The sequence below is a fragment of the Aricia agestis genome, chromosome 4 (assembly GCF_905147365.1).
Source record: "Aricia agestis chromosome 4, ilAriAges1.1, whole genome shotgun sequence".
Classification (NCBI taxonomy): domain Eukaryota; kingdom Metazoa; phylum Arthropoda; class Insecta; order Lepidoptera; family Lycaenidae; genus Aricia; species Aricia agestis.
In genome coordinates this window covers 805,958-833,111 of record NC_056409.1, presented here as the reverse complement: position 1 = coordinate 833,111, position 27,154 = coordinate 805,958, and the positions used below count along the sequence as shown (strand labels likewise).

The 27,154-nt window shown below is 36.3% G+C and overlaps 1 protein-coding gene and 1 long non-coding RNA gene across 2 annotated transcripts; one reads left to right on the top strand and one right to left on the bottom strand.

Annotated features, from left to right (window-relative positions):
• Positions 1 to 1,864: 1,864 nt before the first annotated feature.
• Positions 1,865 to 25,042, top strand: LOC121725890 (REPTOR-binding partner). The gene is made up of 4 exons (XM_042113056.1): positions 1,865 to 2,101; positions 21,072 to 21,198; positions 21,632 to 21,753; positions 24,421 to 25,042. Exons 1-4 carry the CDS (start codon positions 2,051 to 2,053, stop codon positions 24,526 to 24,528), a joined length of 408 nt encoding a protein of 135 aa, XP_041968990.1. The 5' UTR covers positions 1,865 to 2,050; the 3' UTR covers positions 24,529 to 25,042.
• Positions 11,428 to 24,336, bottom strand: LOC121725891. The gene is made up of 3 exons (XR_006035458.1): positions 24,326 to 24,336; positions 19,189 to 19,195; positions 11,428 to 11,518 (listed from the first exon to the last, which is right to left on the bottom strand). It is a non-coding gene; the product is annotated as an uncharacterized LOC121725891 (long non-coding RNA).
• Positions 25,043 to 27,154: the final 2,112 nt, after the last annotated feature.

The following is a 27,154-nucleotide window of genomic DNA, read 5'->3' as shown; positions in this document are numbered from 1 at the left end:
CGCGGCTCTTTGCTGACACACAGGCGATTAAGGCTGCTATAAATAGTCAGTACTCAAGATGCATCTCAGTCTCAAGACACGGTTCAGGCTCTGTGATTGGTTGGCTGTCAAAATTTGGACCAATCACAGAGCCTGAACCGTGTCTTGAGACCGAGATGCATCTTGAGTACTGACTATTTATACCAGCCTAACTCCTAAGATCGTCGAGCCATAGTCTGCGTACTCACACGCACGTCTGTCACCCCCTTAAAAAAATGTCTCTTTGGTCGAGCGAGCGACAATGTGCTGTGTATCTGTTTAACTGTCGAGTGATTGGAACTACTAAATCGAATAAAAGTAGTTTCAATTTTATATTCGGTTTTTTTTCTGTAACAAAGCGATTGGGGATTTTTTTTGAAAACGTATCATTTTGGGGAAATATAAAAATCAGTTTGGGGGAAATCGTAAAATTGCATCTGGCAACCCTGTGAAAAATGGATCACGTACGACAAGAACGTGCGAAAAAGATCGTGGTCAAAGGCCGGTCAGGCTTCACAGACTGTGGCGAAACCCGGGTTAACTCGCAACAAGGTGATGCTGTGTGTGTGGTGGGATCGGAAGTGCATTATTCATTATGAGCTGTTATCGCCAGGCAGGATTCTGAACTGTACTGCGAACAACTGATGAGATTAAAGCCAGAAGTTGAGAAAAAGCGGCCGGAGTGAATGTTGAGAAGGGGTGTGGTTTTTCACCATGATAACGCTAGAACTCACACATCTTTAGCCACTGATCAGCAAAAATTACGGGACTTTGGCTGGGAGGTGTTAATGCATCCACCGTATAGTCCTGACCTTGCACCTTCAGATGTCCACCTATTTCGGTCGCTACAGAATTCCTTAGGCAGCGTCAGGTTGACATCACAAGAGGACTGCCAAAACCATCTGTCGCAGTTTTTTCATCAGAAGCCCCAAAATTTTTGTAGCAATGGGATCATGTCCCTACCAACAAGATGGCAAAAAGTTATCGAACAAAATGACACATATATATACACTACTCAATTTGTAAATTAACTTTATAAAAAACCTTTTGAAATTTTATATAAAATGCGAAGAAACTTTTCCCCATTCTATTAGATTTAAGATTTTTACTAGAATATGATACACATATTTAATACACATCCATAACCCAGGAACTTTGAAAATTAAGGAACTTTGAAAACTAATGATAATAATAATAATATAATAATATCTATGGTCGCTTCACGCTTCACACCTCGTCAGTCTGGTCCTATGCTAAGTACCCGAAGGACTTGTGTTAAAGGTACCAGGCACTTTTATACTTTTACTTTTATACTATACATATACTTATTTAAGATATTTATTATAATATGATACACATATTTAATACACATCCATGACCCAGGAACTTAAAACTTTTTTGTTCCGTGGCAGGATTCGAACCCGCGACCTCCGGCTTGAGCTCCCAACAGCCCACCAACTGAGCCACAGAAGTCTTCGTCGATAATGTTCTGTGTTACATAATTACTATTTCAGAGTCTCAGAGAGTTACTCGATTGTTACGAATTGATATTGAATACAAGGGCCTTTCTGTCACAACAACACTAAACTCTGAAGCAATGACAAACATTCTCCATTTGACATTTCTTCTCATAGTTACATATAGAAGATGATAGGTTTTGCCAGTGTTTGAACTATAAAATATGTTGAAATAAAAAAGGTTTTATCTGAAAATAGGATTGGTAAATCTTATATTATTCAAACTAAAACACGAAATTTGGCGATCTTATTTTATAGCCAAATGTATAGTTGATAGTTCAAACTTGACAAGGAAGCTGGTATAGGAAATAGATAACAAAAATCAATAAGCCTGTAAACGTCACGTATGACGTGCTACCTACCTACTAGTGCTCTACCAAAATATGTCAAATGACCTTGCCAGTTTGTAAACAATACATTTAGCTAAAAGTGGTTTTGTTATAAAATTAAAGTCGTTTATTACTATTTGGAATTGATATATCTCGAATTTCATTCTGTTAACGTAAAGTGTAAAAATGAATATTGATTTCGAAGCTATGGCTGTTTTAGAAGAGGAGTCCCAGAATGTAAGTCACATTTTTCTTTGTCATAAATTGTAAACAAGCCCATAAAATGCTTTGTATATTTATGAACTAGCGTAGTCCTTGCAAGAAAACCACAAAATAATCTATTTTAAGTTTATATCTTGCACTAACAATATGTTAAAAAGCTTTTTTATGTAAGTATAACAATTCTCTTAAGTATTTTTGAATAGATTAATAAGTATTTATTGATTGTTGCACAATAACATTGATAATGTCATCATATCTATTATATCAATGACAAAGCAAATTTATCAATCTTTACAATGAAAGTTTGTAGGTGCCTCTTTGTTGGTAAACAAACAGTGGTGCCTGATCTAAGGAAAAAAAACCTTTACAGTAAGAAACAGAAAAGTCTAAGAAATCGGATTTTAATTTAACATTTATCGTGCTGTCGGTTTCTTCATTAAAAAATAAAAGTATAATTTCTGGAAAAGCCAGTACGATCTAGATTAATGTTTCCCATCCTGTGGTGTTAGTGAGAGTATATGTATAGAGGTCCGCGGTGTCATCTCTGGACCACACATGATCCGATTTTTTCTGCTGTTTATTAAGGGGGTCCGTGAAAACTGTGCTTGACTTCCTAGGGGTCCGTGGCTGAAAAAGGTTTGGAAACACTGATCTAGATTCTAGATTCTTATTATATCTTAGATTATTTTGAAAGATTCCCCATTCAAATGTTTACGAATCTTGAAAATGGTGTAATGGTGTCTACTGCGGTCATGGTATAAGAATTCAAACACCTTAGTAGTTTACTTTGCCGCAATTATCATACCTACTCATCCCTACTTTATTTACCAACAACAATGTTTTTTTGTAGTTTATAATTACAAATAGCTTAAGTTTCTTTACTTCTAGCCTTCATTTGATTTATTTTAGATTTCTCAATACTGACAGAATGTTTTTCCCAAATTAATAATAATTTAAATATGAAGCAAATTAAGAATTTGTGTTTAATTACTCTATAAAAATCACATGTGTTTAGGTTATGTAACATGTGTGACTAAAATATATTTTTATGCATATTTGTGAATGAAAGATCTATATTCAGGAAGTGATAACAAAAACAATTTTATGAATTGAATGTGTACTATAGCGCCATCTGGTTGAGTTTACGTAAACTTGACGAATGAGTTTGTCAGTGTGAAACACAGATGGAGCTGTAATCAGCATCTGTGAAAATAAATTCGCTCTTCTTCTGACTTAGGAGTTATGGTCTTGAATCAAGATTCAAGACTAAAATGATTGAAATGAGTGATAGATGAATAAAAAAAAAAAAAAGATTCCTATTTCCTTAGTAATAATTATGTTTAAAAATATAAAAAAGTATAATATTGTACTGTATGATGGATTATTATAACCTGCCCCTTTATAGGCAGGTTATAGGCAGGTGCCGGTTGGCAGCGGGCGACATGAAGCAACAACAGACGACGTGTCGTCGCGACACTATTGGTTTGTATGTATTTCTATGAAATTCCGCGCAAAAATGCGCAGCTAGCGACACGAATCTGGCGACACATTCATAGAAATACATAGAAATGACTTGTCCAAGTCGCGACAACACCTCGTCTGATGCAACTTCATATTGTAGCTGGCTTCCAACTGTACCATAAGCCTTAAACCACAGTCAGATGACATCTGCATCTGACAGTAGACTCATTACAGTTATTTTATTCTATTTTAAAGAATCTGTTGAGTTAGAGCATAAAGTTAGAAATTAGAATTCCTAAATTCCAACGCCATGCTTGATACTCGAGATCGTAGGGCGAAGAAAAATTACCTTAAAATTAAATAAATGAATTCTTTTGTGTGTAGTCTGTCCTGACTGAGACTAGTTTTTAGGGTTCCGTAGCCAAATGGCAAAAAACGGAACCCTTATAGATTCGTCATGTCTGTCTGTCCGTCCGTATGTCACAGCAACTTTTCTGCGAAACTATAGGAGCTATACTATTGAAACTTGGTAAGTAGATGTAGTCTGTAAACCGCATTAAGATTTTAATACAAAAATGGAAAAAAATATTGAAAATTTAAGGGGTCCCCATAGGTAGGCATAAGGCAACTGAAACAAAAAAAACATCTAATAGGTATCTATGGATAGGTCTGCAAAAATCATAATATTATTGAGGTTTCTAATATCATTTTTTTCTAACCTGAATACTATTCAGGTTAGAAAAAAATTAATCGGCGAAGTGCGAGTTGGACTCACTGAATAGTTTGCGAGAGAGACTCTTCCAAAGTAGGGAATGCAATACCGGGATACCGGGATCCCGAAATACCGGGATCCCGCATGCATTTTGCGGGACAAATCCCGGTCGAAAATTTAGCGGGATCCCGCGGGACCGGCGGGATTACAAAGAAGCGTGATTCATACGTGTAACTCTGCAGGCGGAGGTGCGTGAACTGGCTACTAGCAGCCCACTAAACAATTATTTACCTTCAATTAACTTTTAATGACAATTGTACCAACCAGCATGGAAGCTGAGCTAACTTTTTCACCTGGTATATCAGGAGCCGTTTGGCAGATGACACAAAATTAATACCTTTTTAAACTTTTTTAACATACTTTTATAAGTTTGGGCTGTATGTATGTAGCGGACTCTTTGACTTCAATTTTATGTCTATATTTAAAAAAAAACTTAATAAGATGAAAATAAATAAGTGAGTTTTTTTTAGTTTTTTTTAACTATTATTATTACGATTAGACACTAGACATATAAAAAATAGTTTTCTTTTATTTTTATTAATAAAAGAAAACATTTTTTTTAAAACCCCTGTAAAAAAAGTGTTCCACATAGTTTGTTTTCTTTGACTTTCTGAGCATAAAACGGGGTATATCAAGTATCATTATAATTTATTTTAAAAGTTTAAAATCAACCTGCGGGATCCCGCAAATACCGGGATCCAGTGGGATTGTGATGGTTCAATCCCGCAAATACCGGGATTGAATTCCCTACTTCCAAAGTAAAAGGGTTCCCCTTCATGGGCCAGTCCAACTCGCACTTGGCTGATTTATTATGAAATGAAATACTGCTAGTAAATTAACGTAAAACTAACTTCTTATAATAAAGGAGTACAATAATTTTTGCATATACAGAATCCGGTTCAGCCAATATTTCATTAAATATACCCATTACCCATATTCATTAGAGGTACTTTAATTAAATCGAATAGCTAATTGCTTTTATGAGTATATTCGGATTTCGGACACATTCCACCAAAACGTGTTGCACATCTTCTGGCTTTCCACACATTTCACAATAAGGAGAATCAGCTTAACGCATTAGATGTGCGAACTTAAAGCAGTCGATCATAGAAAATAAAATATGGTAAACTTATAAAATATCGTCTGGATATTAATTCTCCTAGTAATAACTATGAACACAGTAGAAAATAGAACTGCGAAAGAATAGAAATACTATCAGATTTTAGAGATTTTAGGGAGAAAATCACACGAAGCTTTTTCCATTGGCTATGTTAAGCGTATAACTGGAGTCTGGACGTCTTAATCCACTCCTTATTAGAAACAATATTATAGCAAAATTGTACACTAAGTTAAATATCTTATTGTCTCTTACATTAACTATCTATCTTAAATATAAAAATGGATTTTCAAATGTGTTAGTCGCGCTAAAACTCGAAAACAGCTAAACGGATTAGGCTGATTTTAGTCTTAAAATATTCGTAGAAGTCCAGGGAAGGTTTTAAAGTGACACGAAGTTCACCGGGACAGCTAGTATATATATAAAAATGGATTTTTAATTATGTTAGTAACGCTAAAACTCGAAAACGGCTGAACAGATTGGGCTAATTTTAGTCTTAAAATATTTGTAGAAGTCCAGGGAAGGTTTTAAAGTGACACGAAGTTCACCGGGACAGCTAGTTTCAACATAAAAATGAAAAAAAAAACTTACATTTGAACCAGGGTTAACTTTTATCCTGATCTGCGTTATTGGTTCTTAGAAGAAATTAACTGCTTGGATTTTGACCGACTTCCAAAAAAGGAGTAGGTCTAGGTTCTATGTTCTGTTGTACATTTTTTTTAATCTTTATTTTTTAAAGGGATTTTTGTACAGAAAGACGATGTCAATCCCATCGTACCTTATGCTAAATATAACAATTTATAATTATTCCGAATTATAGCTAAAATTATATAGCATTCTACCAGCATCAGAAGAAGGCTCTGCTAAAATGCTATGAGATACTTATGCCAATATTACATTTAATTAATTTAAAATCAAAAATCAGCTTTTCCCTTAAGTTTGCGTTCCGGGAACACTCCATCAAGCGGTGGTAGATATCATCCCGCACACCACATTCCTCACAGTTGGGCGACTCCACTTTCCTCATTAAAAATCCAAATCTGTTACAAGGGATGTGTTCGGATCGCAATCTACATGCAGTGACTATTTGTTGCCTACTTAAATTAGAAACTGAGAACCGTATACCCTTGTGTTTAGATCGCTCATCGAAGTATTCTTTAAAAGAAGCAAAACATTTTAATTTATATTTATAAAAAAAATCAGAATAGCTAGGCAAAAGACTCACCTCTTCACCCTCCACCGTGGCTTTCTGTTGTACATATTCATATTCTTAGATAGTAGGTAATTACTAATTAGGAAATAATCGATTGCGGTTTAATCGTTGAAAACCTAATGCCGTATTAATATAAGAATTATTATAGACCTAATTTTAGCGACATTCTAATACGTCACGTTCACGTAGGTAAAAATGTGGTACGTAATACGTTGTTACGTGCAAGCCGAAATTGCGCAGTTACAAAGTTTGCGCTAAAATATGACTAACTCATTTTTTTCGACTCACAAAGACAAGAGTCGTACGAATGACGATATAATGTATTATGTATGGTAGTTGGTATGGTATAGCAATGGCAAGAAAATTAGCGAGCTATAGTCCGGTCACCAAACGGAGAGATTTTCGTAGTAAGGCCTGCGATCTCCTAAAAATTAAACGCTCTTGCGCTCTCTTTATTTGTTTTCAAAGCTTAGGGTAAAAACCAAAGTTTTCATTCGTGATTGAATGAGACAGTTAGCAAAGATCTCTATTAAAATTACTCCATCTGTTAACTTATAACTTAAAATTTCCAGTTCTGAGGGTTTAATTTTATAACGTTGAATTAAGAAAAAAACAATCCCAAAAACTGTTATATTAACCCTAGAGTAGGCGCGTTATTCCGCGAAACGTCAGTGGGCGCGTGTGGAGCATTTTGCCGCCCGCGCTGAAAAATCGTTAATAATTCGTAAAACAATAGCTCGTTAGTCTTGCGCTTTATGGTAGCTGCCCCTAATCTCGTTAGCTATGCGTGCTGAAAAGCTGGACGCTGTCAGAACACGGGGGCCCGCTTAAAGTTAAGGTTCTTACCATCAGGTGTCGCGGGGCGGCAAATTGCTCACCGCGCGCCCACTGACGTAGGTCAAAATTTTGACATTATTTTTTTCCAAAGTTGCAATACTGACTTTATTTTATGGTGGATTGATTGTAAAAACAATTTTAATTATACAATTTAAAAGTATTAAGTAATAGCAACGTAATATTTGAAAGATTTCTTTCAAATACTAAATCAATGTGTCAGGAATTAAAATGCACGACTTAAAAATAATTAAACTGGAAATAGCTTTCATGAAATAGATAAATCCAAATTTATCTGCTAAGAACACTCGATTACAAAGGAAAAAACTGGAACGAAATTAGTCAACGGTCCACCAGTTTGGATGCTAATATGCTATGGTGCCACACACAAACAGACACGTTAAAATCTTTCTGTCTTTTTCGGTCGCTAAAAAATACAATAAATTACAATGGGTTTCTACTCATTTCTTCTTAGAATATAACCCAGAGATGAACTAATTAAAAAGAGCAACCGAACCAAAGAGTTACTCGTACACATGGGCGTACCCAGGTTCTGGGCCAGGGGGGGGCAAATTACCCAGGTTCTGGTGCCAGGGGGGGGGGGGCAAATCACCCAGGTTCTGGGCCAGGGGGGGGGGGCAAATCAGATTTTTCATAAGCTAGGTGTTTATAAAGAATAAAAAAATAATACTTTTTAGTTGTAAAAATATTGTATTGCAAACAAATGGCAAAAATACGTTCTTAATTTTTAATTTTTATAGATAAAAGTACTAGATAATATACTTAGTAGGAACGTCAACATGATCCAGGGGGGGGCAGCTGCCCCCCCCCTCGGTACGCCCATGCTCGTACAGCTACTTTTTTGTTTCGTCAGGGTCCGAAACTGGTATTGGTATCTTTTGTTTAGAGTTAGGATCCAATTTAAAAATAGTACCGTTTTAAAACCAGAGCCACAGAATATATATTAAGTAGTGACAGAGCGGAGTTAGCTTATATTCAAAAGAATTAAAAAATATTCTTAACGTTTGTAAAGTAACGAAGGTTTCAAAGAGGATAACCTTATAAGCGCTGTACTTGTATAGTACGGCTTGGTACCAATGACCCTTGTCATGGCCAAACGAAAAGTTGTCTATTGTAAAGGTGCGAAGAATAACTCGAGTCAGCCTACCATGTCCTAGAGATAGATAGATAAACATAGATAGTTTATGTATTGGCTCAGAATGTAGGTAATACAAAAATTACATGTAAAATTATTAGAGAAGAGAATGGCTGCTAGGCTTCTGAATAAAAATGAACAAGCTTTTTTTACTAAAAATATAATATATTTTACGCAGTCCTTTATTATTCAAGATCCGTTGTTTTTGTCGGTCATATGACTTTTCTAAGGATGGGTTGCACCAACTTAGGTACTTTACCTATAACTGTAACTTTAACTACAATGCAAAATGTCAAATCTTTGGTTAAAGTAAAAAATGGACGCCATTTTTAACCATAACCTTGAGCAGCTCGACAAGGCTTTAAATGAACGTGGCGAAAAAAGGAACTAACGCTGTCATCATACAAAAACGCCATTTTTGACAGTTCTCCTTTACCAGCAGCGCCCCCGCCCACTTTCATTTCAAGCCTTGTCGGACCAGCTGTCATCTGTCAAATTCTGTGGTCAAAGCATAAAGTTAATATACCTAGTGGAATAGAGCAACAATCTCGAGCTGTCAAACGTAACCAAAATTGGTTTTCATCTGCGTGAAAAATATGTGTACGTATACACTTACACAAGCATGATTGGACATGATTAGTATGAGATTAAATTGTCAACGTGCGGCACGTGCCGACTGGACGTCAAAAAAAGAGTGCAGCTGTCATGTATCACACGTCTCTTTTTACCACGCAGTGTTACTGATAGTGACATCTCTCTTGTTCAGGCCTTTGTTTCTCTATTCCGCTAGGTATATTAACTTTATGGGTCAATGTTAAGGTTAAAGTTAAAGTTAGCCTTAACTATAACCATAACTTTGACCATAACTTTAACTTTAACCACGCCTCTGGTGCAACCCACCCTAAGCAAGACAAAAATATCCAGACCGTGAGTTTTTTTTTGTAAGATGGATTGTTGGTGGAGGTTTAATTCGGAAGTTTGAGCACGGCGACCGAAACCGAATCATGTGTGTGAGTATTTTTTTGTAAGAGGGATAGATTTTTGATGACGTGCCAGGACTCCGGAGTCCGGCTTTTGTACAAATGTGCATCTATAATAATTTGATAAGATAATCAATAAAGCTGAAGAGTTTGTTTGTTTGAACGCGCTAATCTCAGGAAGTATTAACTACTGGTCCGATTTTAAAAATTCTTTCAGTGTTAGACAATTTATCGAGGAAGGCTATAATGTATTATATGTATACAGTGTGTAACAAAAATAAGTGATAATACTTTAGGGTGTGTACGTGTTCCTTGTAGAGAATTCACTGTGAAAGTAGCAGCGCTGAAAGACGATTTTTTTTTTCACTTTTGTATGGGCAAGGGCCCGAGCGTCACGAGTTTCCCCATACAAAAGTGAAAAAAATTTTTGGTCTTTCGGCGCTGCTACTTTCACAGTGAACTCTCTACAAGGAACATGTATACACCCTAAAGTATTATCACTTATTTTTGTTACACCCTGTATATTATCACGATAAGACTAATAGGAGCGAAGAAACAGATGAAAATGTGGAAAAAACGGGGAAAATCGTTTGACAGGGCTTATCTCACGAACTACTGTAACTGTCGAGCAATTTTTATGTTATTTCATATTTGGCACTGATAAAAGTAGAGCACGTGAAGGATCATAGGCTTTTTTTGTGGGCTAATTTGTCTTTGAAATTCCTAATTTACGCGGGCGAAGCCGTGCGGACTGCGGAACGTCTAGACCAGTGGTCACCTATAAGTTTCTCTCGGGGTTCTCTCTTCATTTTAAGAAAAGAAATGACCTTTTTTACATAATGTTATTAGTCAGAAATGTGACCATTTTTGTAGCTAATTATCTCTCTGAAGTTTGGAGTGAAATTAATATTGGTACAAGCTATTTAGTCCATTGAAATGTTACATGAGCTTTGCATTTTTTAGAGGACGCAATTTTATTTTTGGGACATGTGGAGGGGGTCAATAGAAGCTTAAACTCAATTTTGTGGGGTCGCCACCCTTGTCCCCCGGTCGTAGTCTTGAAAAAAGGGGTGACAACACCAAGGCCCAATTTCCCTCCCCTACCATCCCCTACCCTATTACCCTATTTCCTCTAAAAAGGCCGGCAGGCGGCAATGCTCCTACAGCTCTTCTGGTGCTGTGAGTATTCATGGGCGACGGAAGTTGCTTTCCATCAGGTGACCCGTTTGCTCGTTTGCCCCCTTATTACAAAAAAATAAATAAAATTCGCGATACCTGGGAAACTATACCTACGTCTTGCAAAAAATTTGTAAAATCGTAATTTGTTACAAATTATTTTGCCTACAAATATGTTTATATAACTTTTTACTCTAAATTAAAAACTAAAAAAGTTATAAGCAAAAAAGTGGGAGATTTTATTATTTTCTTTTTTGTATATAACTTTTTTAAATACATTTTACAAAAACATTATGTCTGACCTGAATTAGCTAGTGGTACCGCGCTGTTCCCGAGTGAGGAAGTCGATCTTGTTGGTGAACGTTGTTTAGTAGCTTTATACGGCGCGGCGGTAATAAAGACGAATCACTAGACTGCTTGCGATACAAAAGATTTGCCAAGACAATGACTAAAAATTCATTTAATGTATCATCGCTGCCTCCAACAGAAGATGCTGCTCATTTTCACAGTCTCCGAATATATCATCAGATCCAGTCGTGGCTCGAAAGATATCCTGAAGATTGGAGCTGGAAAAAGCATGCTGTAAACATTTGGATACCAATACAAACTTCCAAGCCTCCAGCACTCCCTGATCTCATGAAATTAATTTTCTGCAGATACAAAGAAAACTGTGGAAGCATGTGTGGCTGCAGAAAAGCAGGCCTAAAATGCTCTACAGTATGCCTCCACTGTTCTGGCGTAACATACAGTTATAACATAATTTTTTCTCACTTTTTGCTTATATTTAATTTTTTTATTTAGGTAATTTAGGTTAAAAGTTATATTTAATAAACATATTCGTAGGCAAAGGCATTTCACAAATTTTTTGTAGAGACGTATAGTTTCCATGGTATCGCGAAAATAGTGTTGTCACCCCTTTTTCCAAGATGGCGGCCGGGGGACAAGAGTGGCGACCCCACAAACTTGAGGTTAAGCTTCTATTGACCCCCCCTCCTTCCCTACATGCCCCAAAAATAAAAAAAGCGTCCTCTAAAAAATGCAATATGCAATGCGGTCCGGATGCGGACCGCCATTTGGTGACCCCTGGTCTAGATACTCTAGTTTATAATTTGTCGAACCCATTAGTAAGCCTATTGAGAGTTGAGACGCGATGTCCTCAATATAATTCTGGTATTTTTATGCAAACGTCCTGCTAGGCTGGCTGGTTTGTCTGGCGGGCCATTAGGTTTAGTGACCTATATGACAGTAACCCTTATATTGTTGGCATAAAGGTTCAGTCGGAGCAAAATAACACTGAATACCCTACAGTCTACACAGTGTAATACAAACACGTAGGCCGTACGCTGCAGCTCATAACAATATTACGCACTTCAAAGAGACGCATTTTCTATTGTTGCAGTCACTAATCGAAACTGATAATTTAAAAAAGTGCCTGGATTATGCTTGTTTATTGCCAGTGATATTGCATTATTTACGTCTTATTTATTTACGTATTATACGTTTACGTATAATCAATGTTGAGGTTTTTAGTAGGAGCAGAGTGTGTATCGAATTTCAAACTTTGCATAAGACAAAACTACCCTTGGAAAGGAAAGTTACTATACTTGAAAGGCTGCAGAAATAAATAAAGAAATTAAATAGATGTAAACATTTTACAGAGCATTTTACAGTAGTAAATTGAACAAGAGGACTAATTAACTCTTGTGTAGAGCAGATTTCAACGTGATAAGCTATTCATGTTTGAATAGAGGATTATGGGGATACATTGTCCTCATTATAACCGGGGCTGTAGGTTACTAATTACTGGTAATTCGATAACAATTTCCTGTAACTCGTCACTGAAACTTGTTTACCAACAACTTGCAGGAAAATGTGCATAAGGTTTGGGATTTGTTTTTATCATAGAGTTTATAGAATTTGGACATTATGCGTGTTTTTCGATAGTTTAGATTTAAGAAGTTACTAATAAATAGTGATCTTCGGTAATAATAATTTATTGATAATGTCACAAACTTACGTAATTAGCTTTACTCTTTAGTGAAAGCTTGAAAAGTTGAAAATTTTTGGTAGAGTTTGATCTGCGCCATACGCGCTCTAAAAGGGCCCATTCACGGCAGGACTGCACGACAGTCCTGCCGTGAATGGGCCTCACTGATTGGTCCACACTCGGTGTTGCCGGCCGGAAACACCTAGTGTAAACCAATCAGTGAGGCCTATTCACTGCAGGACTGCCATGCAGTCCTGCAGTGAATGGGCACTTTAAGTTTGGGCGGTTCGCGTTTTGCCCGGTGTTCGATGTTCACCTGCGACAACAACACAAGTATACTGCAGTCGCTCGGTGCAGTCGATAAGGTCAGACCGACACAAGGTGGGACGGACTTCACACGTTGCGACATACACCAAACGGCGTACAATATACTGTATCAAATACAGAACGCTCATACCGGCGCTAGATATCAATGAAAAAAAGTTTACGAATGCTCGTTCCCTGCATTTCGCCTCAGTTTGTGTACGGACGTGGCGTGCGGCAGACGGCCTCGCTGCTCTAAACCGTAAGTAAATTTATAAATAAAATATATATTGTGCGGCTATCGAGGTGGAGATGTGTCGCGTTTGTGATATTGCGTTTTGAGGTTATGTATTGAGTTACTACGCCGCAGCTGCGACGCAATACCCCGGCGACTGTTGCTAGCCGACGAGGACGCTAATGCGTATATGTTTATCATCGCATGCAACTTTGTTTTTCCACACTAAATATTGTTTTTGTTGCTACACACGATAAGTTTACGCTGTTTTGTTTTGATGACACTCGTATTATTCGCATAAAGTTGTCGATGAAAATGTTGAAATACATAAATAATGATATTAACAATTAGTTTAATAATTTCATTATAAATAATAACGTACTACAAGTTACAACTAATAAACAAAACTACAACTATTGATAATAATAATGCATGTCCGACTTTCACTGTTATGTCAAAAAACTCCGTTTGTGTGTTAGCGAGATGCGCAGCAGATGTTTTACATAGTCTTTAATTGAATAATTTAGATCCAAATTAAATATAAACTCAGTTTTCCCCCGTCCTCGTCAGTCAAATGGAAACGAAACGTATTACGCAGTTTTAAAATGCGGCATTCTTTTGCCAAAGTAAACGCGCATTTCTTGTCATGGGGAAACTTTCACAACTTACGTACGGTACTGTATATTTTTAGTATATTATATTGATTTGGCCGATGCAATCGTACTTTATCTACCGATAATATTTGAACTATACAGTATACTATATCTACATTGAAGGGCAAATATCATGTTGTTTACTAAGTAGAGTATACTAGAGAATAATTAAAAGGTAAAACAGGCTAGGGACTGCGTATTGCTTCATTTGCTTGTTTGAACCAAATAATTATTCGAGATTTTTGTCAAAAAGTCATTAGATAAATAAAAGATAGAGATCTCTACGTTGTAGCAAATATTTCAATGCTAGGTACAGTATATGGGCTCTAACTTCTATGTAGAGCAGAAGTACTAGTTTTAATTAAAGTCCAATGTAATTGTCTATATCACCAACACTCTGTTATTTAACTTATTATATCAATATTTATCGTCTTTGTTTACATAGGCTTTATAACAATGTTTGCGATATAAATTAATTACATTAATTGTAAGGCGCATTTTGATGTTTTTACCGTGGAAAGTGGGTTATGGCGTAGCATGATCGGGCGTCACGAAGGGTATTGTAATGTTAATTCGGCGAGCCGTGCAAGGGCAGCCGGTTTACCGAGTGCATCGAGACAGAAAGAGATGACTGTCTGTCCCTCTCTGATGTTTTCTTTTTTTGTTGCCATGCGTATTGGCCAGTAGGGATGGGAGCGATAAAGTTGTTGATATTTGGATTATTTGGTACGTGATACTTGGTAGAGCTCGTCCAAATTAAAATGACGCGTCCCTCTCTCGTATTTACAGTACCAAATTTCTCATTTACTTACATCAACTAATGAAGTGGAGGGGCGCGTCATTTAAAGGTAGACAAGCTCTACCAACTAGTGAGGAATCACAATAACGAGGCACAGACATCCATACTAACATTATAATTATTATATACGAAATTTAGTTATAAATACGAAAGTGTATACGTCTGTGATGACCTGATTTTGATGAAAGTCATGCAACTTGGTGTCCCGGGAAAGGGCATAAGACTCGCGCGATAAAGGAGTTTTGGCGTAACTCCGTTGCGTCAAAACTAGTTTATCGCGCGGGAACCGTACATTTGTCCGGGATAAAAAGTATCCTATGTCATTTCCCGGGATTCAAAGTATCTCTGTTGACCACACTTGACGAACAGAAAAAGGCACAGTGTGGACAAAGCTATTCGGCACTTTATCAGAAAGTGGTGAAACTTGTGCATAATGCAGCATAATGCATCCCAAATAACGCCTCCGTGGTCCAGTGGTATAGAGCGCGGCTCTTGACTCGGAGGTCGTGGGTTCGATTCCCGCGTTGGAAACATGTTATTTCCAAGTTTGGCTAGGACAATGCAGGCTTATCACCTGATTGTCTGACAAGTAAGATGATCCATGCGTCGGATGGGCATGTAAAATGTCGGTCCTGCGCCTGATCTCTCGCAGGTCGTGTCGGTCTTCCGTCCCACTGGGTTATGAGAGTAAAGGAATAGAGAGTGCTCTTGTGTACTGCGCTCACACTTGGGCACTATAAAATTACTCCTGCGTAGCTGGCCTGGTTTCAATGAAACCGGCCACCGTCACCGAAACCGGTGTGTGAGCTATTATTATTATAATGCATCCCTGTAACGGGTCAATGTTTCTCTACATTGTTGGTCGCCCTAACAACATTTGTGAGATAATTTTATGTGTATTGATAATGGACCGGCGTTCTAAAATAACATAATGAGTAATGACGCATATTTTGTACGAATATATTATTATTCCAGTGGATGACGCCCGCAACTCCGTTGCGCCATAACTCGTTTATCGCCCGGGAACCGTGCATTTTTTGGGACCAAAAGTATCCTATGTCCTTTCCCGATTCTCAAAGTATCTCCATGCCAAATTTCAGTCAAATCAGTTCAGCGGTTTGGGCGTGAAGATGTAACAGACAGACAGACACATTTTCGCATTAATAATATTAGTATGGATTACTAGTATAAGTAAGTATAATATGGATAGTTGTAATTTATTTTGATTTTATGAGGCGCTTGATAAGCCTCATAAGCCTAACTTTGGAAATGACTTCAGAAGTTGCCAGTTTTGAAAAATATATTCATATTTACGTATTTTATTATGTATAAATAGAAGAAATCTGTTTCAATTGCAAATAGGATTTAAACGAAATCGTGTACACTTGACTAGTTGAAAAAAATACCTACGTGTGGCATAGCATTTTTCATTAACTTATGCAATGGGGATTGTCCATTTTTTTTTAATTTTGCTTATTACAAAAACATTTCGAGGAATAAGGTCAGTGATCGTTTTTCTGTATATAAACGAAAAAATACCCATTAGTTACTTATATTTTTGAACAAATATGTTTAACCTTTGTTTGACCTTCAATGGCGTTAAATCCATACTAATCCATACTAATATTATAAATGCGAAAGTATCTCTGTCTGTCTGTCTGTCTGTCTGTCTGTCTTGCTTTCACGCCAAAACTACTGAATCGATTGCAATGAAATTTTGTATACAGTTATTCTAGAGTCTGAGAAAGGACATAGGCTACATTTTGATGTGGGAAAATATCTTATTTCCATGAAAATTTCGATGAAAATGAATTCGCATTGCGCGTGGCCAGCGCTCGTCCCGGGGGTCCTGGGTTCGAGTCCCGCAGGCGGAACAAAAAGTTTTCAATTTTCCTGGGTCTTGGATGTGTATTAAAATAAAATTTCAAAAATCTTAAACATATTTTATGTATAATATTATAAAAAATCCAGAAATATATCGATGGAATGAACATTTTAGTTCTAATACGATTCAACAGATGGCGTTTTATTTTTTACTTTATTGCAACATAGAACTAATCATACTTATTAGTTAGTATGTTTTTGTTTATAGTTTTTAATACGTTAGAATATGATGTTTAATCCATACTAATATTATAAATGCGAAAGTATCTCTGTCTGTCTGTCTGTCTGTCTGTCTGTCTTGCTTTCACGCCAAAACTACTGAACCGATTGCAATGAAATTTTGTATACAGTTATTCTAGAGTCTGAGAAAGGACATAGGCTACATTTTGATGTGGGAAAATATCTTATTTCCATGAAAATTTCGATGAAAATGAATTCGCATTGCGCGTGGCCAGCGCTCATCCCGGGGGTCCTGGGTTCGAGTCCCGCAGGCGGAACAAAAAGTTTTCAATTTTCCTGGGTCTTGGATGTGTATTAAAATAAAATTTCAAAAATCTTAAACATATTTTATGTATAATATTATAAAAAATCCAGAAATATATCGATGGAATGAACATTTTAGTTCTAATACGATTCAACAGATGGCGTTTTATTTTTTACTTTATTGCAACATAGAACTAATCATACTTATTAGTTAGTATGTTTTTGTTTATAGTTTTTAATACGTTAGAATATGATGTTTAATCCATACTAATATTATAAATGCGAAAGTATCTCTGTCTGTCTGTCTGTCTGTCTGTCTGTCTTGCTTTCACGCCAAAACTACTGAACCGATTGCAATGAAATTTTGTATACAGTTATTCTAGAGTCTGAGAAAGGACATAGGCTACATTTTGATGTGGGAAAATATCTTATTTCCATGAAAATTTCGATGAAAATGAATTCGCATTGCGCGTGGCCAGCGCTCATCCCGGGGGTCCTGGGTTCGAGTCCCGCAGGCGGAACAAAAAGTTTTCAATTTTCCTGGGTCTTGGATGTGTATTAAAATAAAATTTCAAAAATCTTAAACATATTTTATGTATAATATTATAAAAAATCCAGAAATATATCGATGGAATGAACATTTTAGTTCTAATACGATTCAACAGATGGCGTTTTATTTTTTACTTTATTGTAACATAGAACTAATCATACTTATTAGTTAGTATGTTTTTGTTTATAGTTTTTAATACGTTAGAATATTATCTATACTAATATTATAAATGCGAAAGTATCTCTGTCTGTCTGTCTGTCTGTCTCGCTTTCACGCCAAAACTACTGAACCGATAGTAATGAAATTTTGTACACAGATAGTCTAAAGCCTGAGAAAGGACATAGGCTACTTTTTAACTGGAAAAAGGGGTTGTAAGGGGGTGAAAATGCGTAAATTTGGTCAAATTAACTTAGTTCCAAAAACTTAAAACAGATGGCGCCAAGAGTCCCCTAGATCGCGCTATTGCTTGCTCATACGTATTTCTATAAGAGGTGGTACCATATTGAGCTAGATTTTTCGATTCTTTCGATTGTTATACACGTTATTAACTAATAACTCACCTACCAACTTAGACATCAAATTCAAAAACAACAGCGCCAAAACTACTGAACCGATTGTAATGAAATTTTGTACACAGATAGTCTAAAGCTTGAGAAAGGACATAGGCTACTTTTTAACTGGAAAAAGGGGTTGTAAGGGGGTGAAAATGCGTAAATTTGGTTAAATTAACTTAGTTCCAAAAAACTCAAAACAGATGGCGCCAAGAGTCCCCTAGATCGCGCTATTGCTTGCTCATGCGTATTTCTATAAGAGGTGGTACCATGTTGAGGTAGGTTTTACGATTCTTTCGATTGTTATACACGTTAATATTAACTAACTAGCTGTTGCCCGCGACTTCGTCCGCGTGGACTTTAGTTTATAGCGCGCGGTGTCAACAAAATTTGTGTCAAATTTAAAAACTTTTTAAAACCCTGGTAAGTGGTACCCCTCTTAGGGCCGCGTTACACCGGAATGGCAGCGCTGAAAGTGCTCGCCTCGCCGCTGCCATTCCGGTGTAGCGCGGCCCTTAATTAATCAAAATACCCAACAGCTGTGCAGTGTGCACATAATCTATACTAATATTATAAATGCGAAAGTATCTTTGTCTGTCTGTCTGTCTGTCAGTCTCGCTTTCACGCCAAACGCCAAAACTACCGAACCGATGGTAATGAAATTTTGTATACAGATAGTCTAAAGCCTGAGAAAGGACATAGGCTACTTTTTTTACTGGAAAAAAGGGTTGTAAGGGGGTGAAAATGCGTAAATTTGTTCAAATTAAGTTAGTTCCAACAATTCATAATAGATGGCGCCGTGCGTCTTCTACATCGCGCTGACGCTTGCTCAAAAGTCTTCCTATAAGACGTGGTATCATCTTACATTTAAGTTTCGATTTTTTTCGATTGTTATATCTATTCTACGGTATTAAATAACTCAGTACTTTATCTGTGCAGTGACGTAACCTTAAATCTATCAATGATAAATAGTTTATGGGTAAAGTTGTGTAATCGGAGGGCTAAATAAGCTTTAAAATTTGGCATAAAATATAAAGTTTAATATAAAAAAATGAAATACTTATTGTGTGCACACTGCACAGCTGTATTGATTTAAGGGGTACCAGGGTTTTTTTATAAAAGCTTTTGACACCAATTTTGTTGACATCGCGCGCTATAAAGTACTATAAACTGAAGTCCACGCGGACGAAGTCGCGGGCAACAGCTAGTTAACAATAAATTCGACCAACATTACGTTTCGAACTTTTGGTAAGCTTCTCGTATCAGCTTTCACATAATGAGAACTTGCATTTGACGAACCAGCCATTATAAATAAGATTGAAAGGAAAAAAACATACTGCAGAGGTCAATTATTGGCCGCCGATGATGACGTCAGAGCGAAACTTTAAAAATTTATTGAGAAAAAAACTAGCCAATGAATTTCAAAATTATTTAATTTATATTCTTAAAATACCCTATTTGAACGAAAAAAAATATAAAAAGTACATGTGATTTTTTTTGGACAATGCCCATTATAATTCGCATACGTCAGGTCTAGTCGCACGCACGCAAACACCGTGCTGAAGTCTGCCGAAATGAATCGACGTTAGGAATTTATAACATAACAATACGATTTATAACATAACAAGTCTTAACTAACAAAGTGTAACAAGACAGAGTGATAATATATGTATCGTGTATCCTATACATTGTATAATGTATACAGGGTGTACAAAACTAATCGATAATACTTCAGGGCGTGTATGTGTTCCTTGTAGTTGGTACTACTTATATATATTCTGTGCTTGTAGAGAGTTCATTGTGAAAGTAGCAGCGCTGAAAGACCGAATTTTTCTACTTTTGTATGGGGAAATTCATGACGCCGCGCTGGGGCGCTTCCCATACAAAAGTGAAAAAAATTTTGGTCTGTCAGCGCTTCTACTTGTTCCAAAAAACTCTATGGAACACATAAACACCCTAAAGTCTTTTCGATACACCATGTATAACAGGCTGTACAGATGCGCTAAACCTTTGGCATGCAAAATCCGCGGCGCAACTCGCGTACGGTGCAGGTGTCGTTGACCGGCGCCCAAGGTTTACTCCGCCCGGCCCGTCTGCCGCTTTATAGCTAACATAAGGCACAGTCTTGGCACAGTATAAATGCCAAGTGAAGTAACTAAAAGTTACCTTGAGGCTTGATATCAAAACACGTAACATTGAAATGAGTACGACGTAAAGCTCCATTGTTTTTCGGGCCTCATGCGGGCGGTCTTGTTACTTGAATGAACATTTTTGAACGAAGATTGAAAGAAGAGACAGTAGATTTTACTATATTATAACATTTATATTTGCGAAATGTGAAATAAGAAATGAATTTCGATGCACCGCACAATCCAGCAATGTAAATTTTTTGGACATGATATAGCAATAACTTTTATTCGAAACGCTGACTTCAATCTTCTTTTACCCCGGAAGATATCGACATTTCTCTTCTTATTAGGGCTCTTACTCACTTGATATACGACAGTCTTAAGACAAATCATTGCTATCCAATACACATGGAAATGCACACACGCTGCACGTAAATAAATATTTTGTCTTACATTTTATAGTCTGTCTTGTAGCGACTCAAGTCTCAATTGAGCGCAAGCTCTGCAAAGTTTTTAAGAGTAGTTTATATGACGAAGTGCCGTTCGTCTGTTAGAAGCCTTAGCCCTTAGTTGTACAATGTACAGCATAGGTACTCTTACGCCAATAGACATCTATTTTCTGTTACTTACCAAGTTTCGAGTTACATCCAACTTGATATGTCACGCGTTTAAAGTGTGTCACGTGTCTAATGTCTATTTCAGGAGTCCCTGGGCGGGGTGTTCGGTTCCGGCACATCGGCGGAGGTGGAGCGGCGGGAGGGGGGCAAGCGCGGCCGCAGACCCGGCAGGAAGGCGCAGCTCGACAAGCAGGACATGAAGGCGAAGCTGGGTGAGTCGTGCCGTCTCTGTCTGATGTACGGGGAGTGGTTCTTGGTAGATAAGGGCAGCAGATACTAGATAAAGGTGCAGCTCAACAAGCAGAATATGAAGGCGAAGCTGGGTGAGTCATGCTGTCTCTTCCTGGTAGGTCGGGAATGGCAGATGAATTATAGAGAATTTTGGCTGTAGAGTCTCAATATTTTTGTTACTATAATATTTTGTTGGTACTATTAGGTACTATGTCGGTTGTTATTCTCCTTAAGCTAATCAGTTTGCTCGTTTGACCCAAAACCTCATCAAAATACATATTTTAAGAAAATATTATTTTAATCTTATTTGTTACCATCCTTTTTGTTGGCTATGTCATTTACATACTTTGCTATTTGTTAACTGTACTACATATTATGCTAAAACTTTGCTAACATTAATATTCCACCATTCAGAGCGCAGCAGGCAGTCGGCGCGGGAGTGCCGCGCGCGCAAGAAGTTGCGGTACCAGTACCTGGAGGAGCTGGTGGCGGACCGCGAGCGATCCGTCATGTCGCTGAGGAAGGAGCTCGATATGGTACCTACATTTATATTATAGTAATACTAGGTGACCCAGTAAACGTTGTTTTGCCATATAAATTATTCCTAGTAGTAATATAAAAGTAGTTAAAAACCTATTTTCAGGCCTAACGAATGTACTTGTCGCAGTCCACTGGTTAAAATAGCCTTTCAATCAAACAGCTAGCCCTTTGACTGAACAACGCCATTCAATCACACGGCTATACGTCGTTTAGTCGACTTGTTGACTGCAACGTTCAACACTACTAGTCTAAGCGATAAGTTGAGAATGGCGAAATGTAGAGATAAGGGTCATAAAAATACGTGCGATAGCTATTTAGATTCGGGAAGACGTCTACAAAAACAAAAATTTTTTTATTAACAATTTCATTGTTTATTAACATAACATACAACATAACAATTTGTTATAAAAAAAAATCTGAACGTTTTTATATTCTTTTTCTGAAACTCCTAAAAAATACAAAACGAACGATGTGCAACAAAGAGCAGATTTTTTTTTTCAATTTTTTATTGCACCTTTTCAAAAAAAAATTCTACACTTTGTTGCACATCGTTCGTTTTGTATTTTTTAGGAGTTTCAGAAAAGAATATAAAAAAGTTAAGAATTTTTTTATAACAAATTGTTAAGTTAATAAACAATGAAATTGTTGATAAAAAATTTTTGCTTTTGTAACCATATTGAGGACGGTTAATCATGATTTTCGAGAGGAAAATTTTTTCTAAACTAATAATTTAAAACATAGAAACATTAAAAAAAAACGATAATAAACAATAAAATATTGTTATTAAGAAAAAATTTTGTTTCTGAAAATCATAATATTTTCAAGAGAATAAAGGTAAGAAAAAAAAGCATCGAAACAGTCCATTGGTTTATAATTTTTTTATTAGCAAATGGCGGTAAAATTTTTTTTTTTAAGTTAATACATTGTATGTCCTTTATTGATATGAAAACAATTGCGTGATAATAAATGAATCAAAATTTTTTTTTACAATATTACTTGGATTTCTAGTTTTTTGTTCAAGTTAAAAAATTATTATAAACAAAGTATTAAATTTTTTTTAACTTTTATGGCGTGATCTTGTTAAGTATGTTTATATCAAGGGCTCCACGAAGTGAAAAATTTTTACGAAAATTATTTAAACATTTTTTTAAAGTACAATGAGGACGGAAGTTCGAAAAAATTTCGTTAGTTAACATTTGTCTAATTTGTTGAAAAATTAACTTTAAGTTAAATTTCCAACGGGAGAAAATTCTTTGAAGTGTTCGGAATACACCATAACTTTTTGAAATTTTTAAATTAATATTTAATACCTTTAAAAAAATTATCAGTGTGACGTGCTCGGTTTTGAAGCCGCGCGCACTACCTAAAAATGCCGCGCGGAGGCTTACTTTCAGCGTTAAATTAGAATTATAAATAATAGAGATAAAATTCCGGGAGTTGGGATTTTTTAATGGAAATTTCCTCTTCCTTAAGAATCTTTTTTTTTTAATTTCTTAAATGTTAATAGTTACAGAGTTTTTAACAAAAAACATAATACCTTTTTTTTGCAACCTAATTTGCTTATAACTTTTGCAATTTTTTGTGTGCTAATACACGCTTCCGACACATTTTTCTAGACATCTTCCCGAATCTAATGAGCTATCGCACGTATTTTTATGACCCTTATCTCTATATTTCGCCATTCTCAACTTATCGCTTAGACTATACAGCTAGACGACGCTAACGATGATAACAAGTAGAAGAAATTGTATTCTAACTCATTTTGAACACAATTGCAATAAATACCTTGGTGATGCATTTCATAATAACGTAATTTCTCCTCGAATTTTTTTTTCTTTCCTCTCCTTTAAATTTTGATTCACTCGTATGTGCCACCATAATTTCTATCACTTTAATAACAGTTGTAACGTATATTTACGAAAAATATCTGAATTACAATCACAAAATACCGACTAGTTGACGCCATATTGTAAACAAAACGCACCTAGCGCCGCGGTGGTGAGCGCTGAACTAATTCAATCAAACGGCTGCTTTTGAATCAGTTGTAGTGTTGATCGCTTGGAGTGACTGAAATATTCAATTAAAAAGTTGGACGTGTGATTGAATGGCGTTGTTCAGTCAAAGGGCTAGCTGTTTGAACGGCTATTTTAACCTGTTGCGACATACATACAAAATTTCATAAAAATCGGTTCAGCCGTTCTGGAGGAGTTCGCACACAAACACTGTGACACGATAATTTTATATATTAGGTTACTCTGGGGTGGGAAGGGGTGTGTAAATTGATAGCAATATGGGGGATGGGAAATGGTAAAAAACAAATTACCCTTTAGCTTAACCTCTTAGTCTTATTTTATTTATTCATGCCGAAGCATAGGTCTGCTATAGGTCTGATCAAGTCTGAGGCTGATCCATCGCCCATTTGTCGAACGGCTCGTCGACTCAGAGTCGTTCATACTTGTACAAATATTTCGGCTTTATTTCGGAAAAAATGCTTAAATGTTTCGCCGTGTGAGTGAGATAGCGAAAGCCATGAACGGCGAAAATTTTAAGTATCAGGAGGAACTCAACTCACAATTTGAAAAAGTTTAATTACTTGGCAATATTGCAACATTTGAAACTCCTTATATTGACATCCCAGTAAATTATATTTCTTCAATTTTCAGTACTACAAATGGAACCAGGAACTCGACCAGGGCCGCATGCCTGAAGGCCTCGAGGCACTCCTTCAGGAGATGGGAGTCGTCAAACCGGAGGAACAGAAGCATTTCTGATGACAGCTACCACAGGATACCGGTGAAGAAAAACAGGTACCACAACATACCAGCAAAGAAAAACAGGTACCAAAAATTACCATAATAGAAAAACCGGTACCAACAATAATAAAAAGGGAAAGCAAAAGAATACAAGCAATTAAAAGTAGAAAAGCAATGGAAAAACAGAACAATATAATAGCTTAACATTTTCAAAATGTACCACAAATTATTTTCATTAATGTCAAAATAGGTACCACGATATAAAATGTAAAATGTATATCAGCAACTTGAAGAAATAGGACAGAATAATCTTTGACTTTGAAAAGAAGTACCACAATTAGTAATTACTTATCAATAGCAAATCAGGTACCACAGACAAGCTTTCTGCTTTCATGTAAATATTATGCAGATTAGTTTTAACTTTTAATCTTAGGTTAAGGAGCATTGATAAACGTTTTTATGTGAGACGTTTTTAGTGTGTTGTTAAGATTTTTTTACGTGGTAGAGCCATGCTTCGGCACGAATGGGCCGGCTCGACTCACGGGGAAAACCGGCGTGAAACAGCGCTTGCGCTGAGTGAGTTTACCGGAGGCCCAATCCCCTACCCTTCCCTTCCCTTCCCTACTTCCCCCTACCCTGTAAACCTATTCTCTCTTAGAAGGCCGGCGACGCACCTGCAGCTCTTCTGATGTTGTGTGTGTCCATGGGCGACGGATGTTGCTTTCCATCAGGTGACCCGTTTGCTCGTTTGCCCCCTTATTTCATAAAAAAGATGCGATTAACAACGTCTCACATAAGGGGAAATATAAGTTTGACTTAACAGGCTCTCAATTTAGGTATACTTATCAGTAAAATCAACCGTATGTATAAAATACTTCAAATTGTTGTTAAAAATATTAAGTTATGCATAAAAATTATGTTTATTATATTGTATTTATAAAAATAAATAAAAATGCATTTTCAATTTTGTTAGTCTCGTAAAAACTCGGGAACGGTTTGGCTAATTTTAGTCTTAAGGTAGCCATACACGGGACAATTATAATCGTAACGATTTATCTCCTTGATGTTAAAATCGAACGACAAATTGTACGTGTGTGGGCACCTTTATTCGTGGACGGTGGAAGTCCAGGGAAGGTTTATATTAGGAGGGATGTGATACGAAGGTCATCTAATAGTTTATAAAATATAATAATATGGATGTTTATTTTACTTATATAAAAATTAAACTCACACAAAAAAAGTATAACTTCTATAGATATTTTAAAATCAATTAGGATTATAATAATCTGATTAAGTATAAACAAATACATTTATCGAATATAATACAATATTTTAAGTATGATATTATGACGGTAAGCACAAGTAGGTAATATAATAAATATAAAGCCAAATAAAGGTATAGTGTATTATTTTTATACTGAAAACAAAAGTATGTAAGTAAACAATACAATCTATAAATATATAATAGTCTTAAGAGCCTACTGTCAAAACGCTAGCTCCGCCTACACACACCGCTATCCTCCACGCAACGCACGAATGTAAAGGTCCCAAAAATGTTTTTGATGATTACTTAAAAATTAAATACAATACTAATATTTCCTTTAGCCATTATTTTATAAAGTGTGTGATTGTAGTAGCAAGTTATTTAATGATAGTAACTCAATAATAATAGTAACAGATATTTGTTGAAAAGCCCAGAAAGATTCATAATTTTGAAAAATATAACTATCGAGTCAAAATAAGTGAAACGTGTTTTTTTTTCATGCAAGTATAAAATAAATCATTATTGGCAATTTAAGTTGTGAAACCAATTCAATGCTCAATCAAGTGAATATGTCAATAGGTACTTGCCTATTGTCCCTACTCTATCTGTTTTTACTTCTTTCTTGTATTGAGCCAGCATAGCATGCATTCTCTTTGTTGGAACAAATTTCCTCAATGCCATGAAAGTGAAAACTTCCTCAGAGTCTCTAGATGCTGGCCCATCATCATCATCTTGTAATCCTTCTTCCTCTGATGTAGGGACAGTTATCTCTTGTCCATCTGTTGTAAACATGTATTCCAAATCAGTAGATGACTTGAATGTGCTTGCAATGATTAAGGCATTCTTGGTCAGAGTATCTAAATTATAGCCTGTATTAAGCCGTGCATTAATAGACCTCATGTCTTTCATGAAGCATCCTACTGCATGTAATAAGTAAAATAGACTTGGAGTCGCAACAGAAGAATAAGATGATTTCCTTACAAATCCGAAATCAGCTTGGTAAGGAAAGTAAGACTTCTGATCTATTGACTCATTAAAATCGGAAGATTTGAATAGAGATAAAAATTCCCCAGCTGCAACTCTGTTAAAAACCCATAGTGGGACTTCATTAGCTTCCACTCCTAAAACTTTAGAGATGTGCCCAACTGATAAGAGACTAGCACAATCACGATAGCGAGTTGTGATACTCCCATATCTTAAGGCAGCGTCTTCATGGTCACTAAAGTTGAAGAAGAACATATCAAATGCTGCAACAATTTTGTTGTATTCTCTATCTGTCTGCCAACTAGAGAATATAGCAATTTTGCTCACATTTGCAATCAGTTCACCAGATTTACTGTGAAATTGTCTTTTTAATCCATCTGTAAATGTGGTGATCTG

Bases quoted from the DNA above. Each gene is read 5' to 3' on its own strand.
- LOC121725890 (XM_042113056.1), top strand. From the start codon at position 2,051: ATGAATATTGATTTCGAAGCTATGGCTGTTTTAGAAGAGGAGTCCCAG. The intron at 2,102-21,071 runs GTAAGTCACATT...TGTCTATTTCAG, and splicing joins TAGAAGAGGAGTCCCAGAAT to GAGTCCCTGGGCGGGGTGTT. The intron at 21,199-21,631 runs GTGAGTCGTGCC...TCCACCATTCAG, and splicing joins GGACATGAAGGCGAAGCTGG to AGCGCAGCAGGCAGTCGGCG.